This window comes from Morone saxatilis, unplaced genomic scaffold (genome assembly GCF_004916995.1).
Source record: "Morone saxatilis isolate NCDOM2014 unplaced genomic scaffold, NCSU_SB_2.0 Contig18, whole genome shotgun sequence".
In the NCBI taxonomy this organism is placed as follows: Eukaryota; Metazoa; Chordata; class Actinopteri; family Moronidae; genus Morone; species Morone saxatilis.
This window is the reverse complement of record NW_023339740.1, coordinates 16821036-16832961: the sequence shown is the minus strand read 5'-3', so window position 1 is coordinate 16832961 and position 11926 is coordinate 16821036. Positions and strand designations below refer to the sequence as shown.

The following is an 11926-nucleotide window of genomic DNA, read 5'->3' as shown; positions in this document are numbered from 1 at the left end:
AATGACCCTGTGTTCCAGTTGACCTGTCTTTTCCTGTCCTTGGACAACATTTTGATAGGTATGGCTTGACGCGACTGCAGAAACCGGGAACACCCCACAAGAGCATAAGCGATGGTTATGTAAATTTCTGGAAAGAGGGTGGCTTCTTAATAAGTATCCAGACTTAAAGTAACATAAATTCTAGCCATCACAAGATTTGGAAACCTCGGTTTGTCAAAAAAAAATTCAGCTAACTATTAACGCTCACACATACGACAGGATGAAAAGTTTGGCAAAGATACTGAGGTGGGGGAAAATGGCTTTCGAAGTGAACTGAATGATTTGTGGTTTTTATTATATAATTATCATTATTCTGTTAAAAAATTATAAGTATATAATTATTAAGGTGCTTAAATCAAAAATAAAAAAATCATTTTAATGAAATAAAAAAATGGGTTATGTTTCAAATTATTTGCGATAAATGAAAGACTGGCTGCAAAAGAGTTAGGGTTAGTAGTTATTATTATTTGTGTGGAATTGAGTTTGAAAATAAATAATAATTAAACTAATTAATTAATGAATATAATTTGAATAGCCGTATAGTTTAAAGTAATAAGTGATTTTACATTTTTTATTAGATGATATAAATTAATTAATAGAATTTGTGTATAATTAAAAAGTTATTTTAGTATTAAACTAAAAAAAGAGAGTGTTAAAAACATATAAGAAATTACAGACGGTTTTAGGAAAATAATTTAGTGCGATGATAGGAGAGCTTTGACATGAATCAATAATGGTTAATTAGACAAGGCATGACACTTGTTTTTTATATCATAAAATGTTCACTTGCTGCCTGATACATCCCACTCACTGACAGGTGCCATGATAACCAGATATTCAGTGTTATTCACTGCATACATATGGTAGCTATATAGAAGAGAAAAACAACAATAATCATAACATACTGTATTTCTACTGTGAAAATAACTAATGGAGTAATTTTGTTTCAGGAAAATAGAAAATAAGAAAGAATAAGAAAATACTGAATGATATTTTAGAGGTAAGAGGGGAAGTAGGAAATAGGAAAGAAAATGGCAAACTACATCCTCCAGCATAACAGAGACACAATATAGCTAAGATTTGTTAGTTATGTTTTTTAGAAAAAAATCATCTTGATGTCAGAAGGCAGAAAATCATGGTGCAATATTTGAATACTTTGCTGGGCACATAATGAAACTCCTGTTAACACACATGACATGCAGCGACAGGAGATAGATTTATAGATTCTTATTCAAGATTTTTATTCTTCTGTTTTATTTCTGCATGATTCACTTTCATGGTGATGCAGGAAATAATTTGTTATTATGAGGAAACTAATTGTTAGGTTGTAAATTCTGCTCATTTTAATTGGAAAAGAATAGACATCAATATGTTCCAACATTTTCTAACTGTCCAATTATAGGATGTTAGCTTTAACAACAGTTCAATTCTGATTATATCCTCCTTATATCTGTGTGTGTGTGTGTGTGTGTGTGTGTGTATGTGTGTGTGTGTGGCATGCGCCAACAGTCTTTTTGTAAAGTAAAGCCTGTTATACACAAATCACACATAGTGAAACACTGACACCTAGTGATTATTGTAGTAACCTGCAGTACTGCAGTATTAGATAATAACATGCTTTTTTATAGTGCATTTTGGAAGATGTTGCTCTTTTAAAAAAATATAATAATGCTTTATAAATACTAAATCTAGAGAGATTTGCAATTAAAATCCAGACTTAATCGGGTGCAAAGGGTAATTCAAGTTTGTTTTAAGATTAATTTATCTTAACCTTATCAGAGCAGGTGGAAAACATTCATTTATCTACCTTCCAGCACTTTAGCTAATGTTAATGGAAAACTTAAGCTAATGTGAATAGCCAGGCTATTATTGCAGAACCTAATTTAGCACTTTAATTACTTACTTGGTTTGGGTTGAGCTTTAGACAGATAAAGCTTCTCCATCCTCACATCCAGACGCAGCTTAGAATACATGCAAGGCATTGCTTAAAGGCATTTAATATAATACATCTTATAATGTAACACAGTCAGATACACCACCACCACTAAGGTCTCAAAAACAGAGGTGAATGAACAGATTTCTAACACACAACAACAAAAATAAAGATTATACGCTTCCAAAAGATACGATTTGTGGCAGGACTCTTGTACTGGATTGCAGTTTTAAGTTAAATTGTGTGTAAGACCCTAACTACCTAATCTATATTATTTTAAATTTAGTAGCCTATAAATGTCAAACTAAATGCTACATATATTTTAGTGAATGACACATTTTCATAGTATGGGGTTTATAGTCATTGCAGGGTTATATTCACCGTTTTTGTCCACATCTTTGGCCATCTGGCTGAGCTCTCTCTTTGTAGGATTTATTCCCATTAAACTCATCAGTCTCTCCAGCTCCAGGGTCTTCACATCTCCATTTCCCTCTTCGTCAAACATCTCGAAAACTCCTTTGTACTCTGTGATCTGCTCTTCTGTTAACTTGCTGGCCTGGAAGAAAATAAGGGAGTTGCAGTATTTGATATTAGCAGCTAGGAAGACATGTCAAGAGGAGTGAATATCAGCACAGCAAAGCTTCTGGAATTACGTCATGTTTAATTTAACAATGTTAATTATTAGAATTGACAAAATGTTTGTATGTAAATGTAGGTTAGTTCCTTTGTTATAAGGTTCTCACCATGTTTCCTTGTAATCCTGAAGACAAGCACTGTGACAACAGTTACAGTAGAATGAGAGGATGTCTGAGCCTTATCATTACTACATTTCTAATGCTCTTTCCCCAGAGCATAGAAGAGCATGCTTCAAGACCTTTTATGGCACTTAAAGGATGGACTCGCTAATCACCCATGAGGAATATTTGGAGACTGATCTCAGCTAACAAAAGGTATAGTTATATTGGAAAATCACTAGTTTGGTAAAGTTGTAATTAGATTAACTATAATGTTATTCTCAAACCAGGGCAAAAAGGGTCTGAAAGACAAGATAACAAAATGTATGAGTATCAGATGCATTCTCTGACCTCAACATCACATGGTCCACTTATGGGAACTGCAATTAACTTGCTGTTAGCCATTAGCAGGTGTTTGTGCAGCCCCCAGTGACCGTCATGAAAGCAGACAACCAAATAAGGAGGCACTTAACTGCAAGAAGTTATTTCCAACATTGCAATGGGAACATTAAGAATTTCCCATTTGTTAGTCGAGGGGAAGAATCTTTGTGTGCCTCATACCTCCAACGATACTCTGTGTATTCATAGAATTTGAGTGAAGATACTATACCAAGCAAACAAAAAGTAAAACTGTAACACAGACTTTGTCAAGATATTGGGACTTGATATTTATATTAAATTATAGTCAGCAAGTGAATAAATGAAACACTATAGTGTGTAATGGATATTGTCATGATGAGCATTTTCACTGAACCACAGATTAAGTCATATAAGTCAGAACCAGTTATAACAAAATATTGTTTTAGACATAGTAACGTTTGGATCAATCGTGTAGAAGAATGAATTAATAAATTAATAAAAATGCTGATCAGTTCATATGACCAGATTACATTCATTGGGCTCCCTCTGACCTACACAAAAAGAAAGTTTATATTATATATAAAAGGGTTTAAAAATGAAATGCTAAAGAGATGTTCTCCTAGATTTTCCCTGACAGTGTTAATTTACGTGCCGGTACTCTGAGAAGTTATGCATCTACAAAGTAATATTGTTTATGATCAGGCTAAACATTACGGAAATACAGTTTTCTTCCTGCATCTTTACAACCCAATTCATTAGCACGTCACGATCAAATGTTAATATCTAAATTCTACTGACAAGCTATAATGAAGATGACCCTGATGTGATTCCAGGTACCTGGTATAAAAAACATCCTAAGTATTCTTTATTCTGCACAGATACATTTTGTAGAAGAGGGTGGTCATAAATCTGTTTGACAAAACTTAAAAAGGAAGCCAAAAATGGCCTTTTGACATAAACAAACTCAAAATCACAATATATATAACAACCATACTATTCCATATCTTGCTAGCCTAAATGAACGTTGTGGTGAGATTGTTCTTTATGGTCAGTAATGAACTGTCAAATCTCAGCTTTTTATCTGCATTAGCAAGGATCATGAACCTTTGATCCAGTGTTTGGTGATGTAAGATAGTGTTGGATGTCGAGGATGGTTGGGTAGGCTGGTCTGTGACACAAGGGTGGGGTGGGTCTGCCACTGTGTCACCAGAGCCTACTTCAAACCGCAGACAGCATATCTAACAAAGCACAAATTCAAATATAAAAGCTAATTTTTCAGTTACACATTGCTCAAGTAAAAGCAATTATTTCATGTACGTGTGTTCCGGCGGTCGTATGTGGATGCTTCATATATTCACTTGTGTACTGGTTTCCTTAGGACTGGAATGAAATGCAAAACAAATTAAAGTTAGAGACTCTGAGGGACTTTTATATTCTGCTTTCTGATATTTTAATAATAGGAGTACTTTTGATTTATTTTTTTAATCAGCGTGTCTGTGCGCGATGACTGTGTGTAACTTAATTGTCTTCATTGTAATGTATCCTATATTAACTGTTCTCAGCTCTCCCTCATAAAAGAGACGGTAATCTCAACAAGACTTCCTGCATTAATAAAACTTAACTGACCACTATTTGTTTGAGGTAATGTACATACTGACCGCAAATATTTGTATGTTTGTCCAGCTAATTATTTAACAAATAAAAGCTACTGTGACGGCTAAATTTGTGACATTTCAGGGAAATGAACAAATGTTTTAGCTTCCTGTGCCAGAGTTTTAAAACTGCACCCCAAATTAACCAACAACTTGTTAGGCACTAAAATAAGACGTGCTTTTGAAAGAGTTCAAAAGGATATGTGGAATTATACTGGGACATGCTTAATATATATTAATATGTCCCTCTTTAAATCCCTCTTTCCATTATTTGCACAGTGAATCTACCTATGTAAGTTAGGCTACCTGAGAAACACAGTAGAGCACACTACACACAGTGCCATCAGAACACACGCTTTCCTAATTAGCTGCAGCCAGATTGTGTTGTTGACACTGCTATTATTAGCTATCTACAGAGAGAGAGAGAGAGAGCCCTGCTGAAATCATTAATACCACTTCCTACTTTGGGAGCCAAGTTGGGGCCCGACTGACTAACTGACTCAGCCTTTCAGTTAAGACTGGTTTGCAGTAAAAGAAAAAAAAAAGAAAAGAAAAAAACAAAAAAAACAACAAAGAAACGAACACCGTGTTCTCTTGGCTTTTCGGTCCACTCTAATGAAACCCACATGTCCAACAATGAGAAGTACTAATCCCCGTTCAAAGTGACTGATAACCCCTCGCATCTCCAGCTGTAGTTTAGATAAACACCAATCGAAGGTTCCCTAACCGCCGCCGCTGCTGCAGCGTGGGGTTTCCCAGCGCTGACTGCAGGGTTACCGCGCCCATCTCGTCGTTCGATGGCCGGACGAGAGTGTTACTACGGAAAGGGCCGATGTTAAAGCTTGGCAAAAGGGAGACAGTAGGCTGTCTTTTTGAATGAGGTATAGTGACTTTAAAGATTAGCTTTTTTTTCTTTTTTTGGTCTGCCTGGGCAGTGTCTTCTAGTACAAGGCTAGTGGGTGTGATTTCCTCCCCCCTCCCCTCCCCTCTCCGGTTGGTTGACTGAGGTTGTCAAGCTCCCCAGCCGTCGCCTGTGTTCGGGAAGGGCTGCTCCTCGGAAAACTAACGCTAGCTGGCTTGCTAGTTAGTGAGCTAGCGTTTGTGGTGCTCGTTGATGCGTGGATCGGAGCTATACGCCGTCTTGTTTTCCAGTCAATGCCAAAACGCAAAAACAAACGCAAATTGAACCAGGTAAGGTGAAAGTAACACGACGGCCGCGCTACTTCCACATCTTTTTCTCAGTGGCTGTTAACACCGCTGGCTTGTGAATTGTGGCGGAATTGAACTGTCCGGGGGTGGGGGAGCTAACTTAGCCCTGTAGTTAGCTGCGGTTAGCTCACGATAAGTTGGCTGTTTTTATTATAAGCAGACACAAGCAGCGGAGGCACAGGGGTTGTCTGCAGCGGCGGGTCCGTGCCGCTCACTATTTACGGCTAATAAGCAACAAAACCGACCTCCACGTATACCTGGTTTGTGCATCCAGTCATTAGAGACAACCAGAGTTCATGTTAGCTCCCTGGCCGGTGAGGCTGGATGTCAGTGATGGCCCAGCGGTGCTTCTCGGCCTAAAATACCCTACTTTTAAAAATAAACTGTGTAGTCTACAGCCAACATACACCGGGGGACGACCGCGGTGGTAATGTTAGCGCCTTCAGCTTAATGGTTAACTAGTACTTTGCTTTGTGGTCGAAATGTGAAGAGATGTTGGTGTGAGTTGATGATGACACACTGGGTTGGGCTGAACAATAAACGTCCCGTAAACAAATTAACAGCCAATATCGGTTATTGGCGATACAAGGCCAGTGAGCGCGACCACTCAGCTCGGAAACTGCACATGAATATATATCGTTATATTTACAACAACCTCGCTTTATTACCGTGAGTTATTGTGGCCGCGTTAACACCCTTTTTTTTTTTTTTTTTTCTTTCTCCTCACAAGCTGAACTAATAAGTTAGCACATCGCTGCCTTCCTGCAACGAAACGGCCGCGCCGGTGCAACGCCTTTAACTTGGGTTAGTAACGATAGTTATTTACCGCAAGTGAACTATCTGGCGCTTATGCAGCTATGGATGATAGCTGGTAATCTACTTTATGGAAAAATCACCCGCATCTGTTATTGCATTTCTTGCTTATACTGAAGTCAAACAGGCCATCGCCGCCCGACCTTGCAGCTTTTTACAGGCTCAGGTCCATTACAGGATCCGAGAGCCAAATAAATAAACTGTAATCAAATCAACCGTGCACTGTCGGCTTTAACGAGATTGTTCGTATGTAAGTAAGTGGATTTCTGGAGGCCAAGCAGCCTCCGAGTTTCTCGGTTTGCCCACTGTGTCGGCTCAACAGCTAGCTACATAGCTCTCCGTGTAATTGCGGAAGAGCTGCTGAGTGTACCCTTAATGTGGCTGCGGGGTTTCTGCGTTAAAAGCTGCCGGCTCCATTCGGTTTATCCACCGTGAAATCCAGCGAGTCTCGCGTTAGATCACCTTTGCTCGTTTACCGGGCGTTGTGGTGTCGCCAGTGACATTGTGTGTGATCTGAGAGTGCATCGGTTTCTGGAGCTCTGCTCTGCCTGCAGGCCTACACTGTCGAGCCTGCTAGCGAGCTAACTAGCGGACAGCTAGTCTGCAAGATGGCGTTTAGCTGCATCTTCTCAGATTTCCATCAGTGCAAGTCACATTATCTTTACACTGTGCAGCGTTGAATAAATGTAGAGTTTTTATGACACATAGTCACATACTAATAACTGTAATCCGTGGTATTTAGCCACATTATGGTGCTGAATTGCAACAAATGTTCTTCTAAAATATATGCAGAGTCTCGGTAACCCAACCCCAACAAACTGACTGAAGCAGCTATCCAAATACAATGCAAACTAGACTACTGTTGTAGGCAAATCACAGTACTGCACACAGCGACTAAGTCAACTATCAGTATGTTACATACAGTGTTAAACCAGTGCACAGACTGCACTTACAACATATACATGCTGGTTGTATTTAGTCTGTTGCTTTCTAATATCTGCTGTAGCTTCATTCCTGTTTCTATAAAGTGTAATTCTTCACAAAATGCACCTTCATCTTCGTTTATTAAAGCAGGAGAGGTACTGATTGTACACATCTGGTCACACTGGACAACAGAGAGAGAGAGAGGGGCTGTATTAGTGATTTCAGCGGCAGTGTGAACATCCAGGCACTTGCTTTAAGCATGTTGTGTGTAAAAGAACTGAGATTAAACTCATCCTTTTATGATTAGGAAAACATATTTCTAATGCTGGGGCTAGCTTTGCCAGCTGTTTATGTTAGTGGACATGGATAGGATTAGAGACTCATTGAATGAGGATTTTAGCTTTTAGGATTACAGAGTTGCTCAGTGATATTGCTGGTTATGGCCTTTTCTATGATCCAGCTTTAAACCTGTGAAACATTGCATTATCCTCGTCTAACAGTACAGAGAAGCTGACTCGTCCTTTGACAACAGATGTAAACTATCGCAGAGAGAGGTGCTTTTTTTAAATAAAACTGTAAATGTAGGAGACACCTTTTGAAAGTAGCAGGCACATACAACCCTTAAGGGACCGGAGCACAGCGAGTGAGCTACAACTGCAGGCTGTTTGCCACTGCTCATTGTTTATCATGCAGTCAGCTGACCCTGATCAGGCGCTTGGAAAGGAGAAGTGATGAGGGAGAGGAACTCCTTAACTGTAAGCATCCACAGAGGTCAATGGGAAATAAGATTTCTTAATGTGGAATATTTAAAACTCAGATCTGCTCCAGGACATCCCACCTCTTTGATTTACTTTTGTATTTTAATGGTTTGGCATATAAACAGGCGAGAATGAAAATGAATTGCAACTTGTAATTATTAGTTTGAAAACAGAGTGTTTGTGAGTTTGATCCGTCGCTGAAGAGTATTTTCAGATTGCTAACTGTTCATTAGTTCATTTAGCAGTGAACTCAAAAGCCTTTCATTTGGTTAATCATAACTGTAACCGAATGCTTAATAATAAGTACAGGGTACAATTTAGATAGCGTTGTTTTGTTAATAAATCGTTGTTAAAATATACATATAAAATGACACGAGTACAGTGTTTTAGTGCTTTTTGACTGTTCATGACTCCCTGTTAATATATATAATATAACATATGTAAGGATAGAAAACACAAGATATTCATCAAACACTACTGTGGGCATTATTAAATATCTGAAAAGACAATTCAGCACAACTGATTCAACTTGTATTTAATTTTCTCACATAAAATCAATCAACATCAACTTGAGGAAAGTTTAGACTTTGTGAAATATGAACTGTATTTATAGAGATTGTCAAGGTGAGGATGGCCTTCTGCTGTCACTTGATAATACTGCATAATAATTACATTCCATGACACATTTATTTATGGATTAAGGCGTGTATAAGAGGATAACCTGTGGGTTAAAAAGGTCAACCAATCAGAGGACCTGAAGGATAACATAGGCAGGTAGAGAAGATTCAGTCCTGAAACCTGCAGTCACATAGGCCTACTGACTGAAATACACCAGGTAAGATAACTGGGAACGCAAGGTGGATCGAACTGAACGGGTCAAAGCTATTTCTCTGCGTTAAATCTGAAATAGATTGCAGTTTTATTTACGTTCATTGGATGTGCTAATGATGATGATTTTTACACGGTAATGTTGCACTTTGAGCAGTTTCATGTATTATGCAAACCTCTGTTATAATGTTTGTTTGTTTCAGGATACAAGGTGGCAATTAATCTCATAGAAGGCAGCCGGCACAGACTTTAGACGATAAATGATGAGAGTTGCTATGTACTTAAAAACACTAAAATAATGGTTTCTGATAGTAATCTTCCCATGTCAGGTAAAATGTCTTTAGAAAGTAACCCTTTGAAGTCATTTTTAAAAGTGTATAACCTTTAATCTGTAGATAATTAATCCTAATCTAATTAACTGATAATGTCAAAATTATGTGTGCATATTCATATTTTGTTTGCTAGCCAGTTGTCGGGGTTAAATTATATTGTCTAATTTAGTACCACAAAAATGTGGTCTAATTTTTTAACCCTACACACACACATTAAGAATATTACTCTATATTGTCCTAATGTACTTCTGTTCGACACACTTGAATAATTAATTAGATGGATCTGAGCACAAGGGAATTCATTTTCCAAGGTAACTGGAGTTTATCAATCAATAACTATTTCACAAACTAATACTGTTGTAAGTTGCTTTGGATAAAACTGTCAGCTAAATTAATATAACGTAACCACGGACCTTTTTCAGAAGGAGACAGTTCATTCATTAAAAGCTATTCACAAATGCTGCGGTCATGTTTTAAAACTGCTGTTATTGCTTTAAATAAGAAGACTTGGACTTTGCATGCGTCATCAAACAGTTGGATTGCCATATGTGTCACAGTTGCTGCATAAATGCACAGATAGGACATTTTTATCAGCAGTGTAACCAAAATGAGAAGTTTTTATTGTGATACCGCAGTCTTGAAGTAGAAACAACTTGGAAGAATGCATTCATTTGGTTTGATAAATAAACTGGATGTATTTCAAGATATGGTTCTTATATTTGTAGCATTTGGCTCACGACATTTTACGAGATTTTAAAAATTAGTTTTATTATATGAACTTTGGGAGCGTCTCGAGGCTCTGCATTAATATAAGTGGCTTATTGATCACTGAAGTTCTGAGTATCCCAGGGATTGAGGTCAACAGGATAATGACTGCTTTTCGGATCATTGGAAAGTCATGTCTTAAAAGGATTTGTCTGGCAATCTAAATTGTGTGTCAGGATTATGTTAGCGACATTGAGGGGGGGAAAGTAAGGTTGAGCCATAAACTTTACATCATGTATATTGTAGTCAAACAATCAAGTTGATTGAGCAGCTGGCTTCAGGCTCACTTTACTTACAGTTAAAAATGTGACCTTGAATTTAAATCAAGGAAGATTTGTGTGAATGATTATTGTGCTTCTCTTTATTCTTTTTTAGATCAACAAGTGCCCCGGTAGCTGGAGTAAGGTAATTGAAAAAGCAGAATAAAATGAGTGAACTGGACCAGTTACGCCAAGAGGCAGAGCAGCTCAAAAATCAGATCAGAGTGAGTAAAAAACCGTCATACCATCAATTATCATTAAACATATAATTTACAAGTTAAGTTGAAGGTACGCCTATAGAACATAAATAGTTGTGTGAGAGAGAAATGCCATTCCCTAAAGATTTTATTTCCTCTTCTTTCCAGGATGCCAGGAAAGCATGTGCAGATGCGACACTATCACAGGTAACATTTGACGTTATGATCCATCTCTTAGGCCGAATAGCATGTGGTCTGAAATTAACCAGAGTACTTCATGTTTTGCAGATCACAGCTAATATTGACCCCGTTGGCCGAATCCAGATGCGTACAAGACGAACGCTGCGGGGTCATTTGGCTAAAATCTATGCCATGCATTGGGGAACAGATTCCAGGTACGCTCACTGCCAGTATTTGTAACTTATGATCCAAAGGGAGATTTTGTCTGACGTAGCATTCTGTTTATGCTTTACGTCATGTTGACATGTTTATGGTGAGTTAAGTAGTGCCTAAATGTAAGAGTTGGTACATTGATGCAGGTAATATTGTGTTGCTGCAGTCTGGGAGAAATCTTTTTCCTGCAGTCATTTTCTTCAGTTTCTGGCTCATGATTCCAGATAAAAATAGATTTTGTGTGACAACTCCAATTGTTGTTGTGGTGGTGTTTATATTGCTGTTCTCGTTTGTGTAGGCTCTTGGTCAGTGCCTCTCAAGATGGCAAACTCATTATTTGGGACAGCTATACCACAAATAAGGTAAGTTGTACGTTTGTTTTTGACAGGGATTAATGAAGTAATGGATCAATCTGCATCATCTAATTGGAAAGTAAACTGATAACAGTAGCAGTTCGGATTCAGTGTCGGTGTTGCCATCTACATGCAAATAAAGTAGCTGCTGCATTTTTAAAACATGAATAAATGAATGATATGGGCCTGACTTTGCATCAGTGATACTGTATCTGCCGCGTAAGCGTTCTTTATATTGTTCCTGCTCTAATATATTTAGTAGCATGCAAATTCTTGTGGAACCTGTAAGGTTATACTAGAAACTAACTCTGCCCATGCTGCATTTATTTGGAGAAAAGGGTTGCAGATCAGCTGAGAGAGAGGTGTGTGTGTGTGT

At 37.9% G+C, this 11926-nt stretch overlaps 2 protein-coding genes across 6 annotated transcripts in view; one reads left to right on the top strand and one right to left on the bottom strand.

The window, feature by feature from the left end:
* LOC118328008 (calglandulin-like) overlaps window positions 1-7247 on the bottom strand; it is an 8613-nt gene extending 1366 nt beyond the window's left edge. The window contains exons 1-2 of one of the 3 annotated variants that reach the window (XM_035661590.1): window positions 6173-7247; window positions 2354-2528 (exon numbers count right to left, since the gene is read on the bottom strand). In XM_035661590.1, coding sequence (XP_035517483.1) covers window positions 2354-2528; window positions 6173-6205 — 208 coding nt within the window. In that variant the 5' untranslated portion in view covers window positions 6206-7247. Of the gene's footprint in view, window positions 1-2353; window positions 2529-2715; window positions 5119-6172 lie in introns of those variants that run through there. The other 2 variants (XM_035661591.1, XM_035661593.1) reach the window with 2 other exon arrangements.
* Window positions 5450-11926, top strand: part of gnb1b (guanine nucleotide binding protein (G protein), beta polypeptide 1b) — an 11641-nt gene continuing 5164 nt past the window's right edge. Inside the window, exons 1-5 of one of the 3 annotated variants that reach the window (XM_035661588.1) lie at window positions 5450-5599; window positions 10723-10831; window positions 10973-11011; window positions 11093-11199; window positions 11496-11559. In XM_035661588.1, coding sequence (XP_035517481.1) covers window positions 10775-10831; window positions 10973-11011; window positions 11093-11199; window positions 11496-11559 — 267 coding nt within the window. In that variant the 5' untranslated portion in view covers window positions 5450-5599; window positions 10723-10774. Of the gene's footprint in view, window positions 5600-5671; window positions 5910-6675; window positions 6732-10722; window positions 10832-10972; window positions 11012-11092; window positions 11200-11495; window positions 11560-11926 lie in introns of those variants that run through there. The other 2 variants (XM_035661587.1, XM_035661589.1) reach the window with 2 other exon arrangements.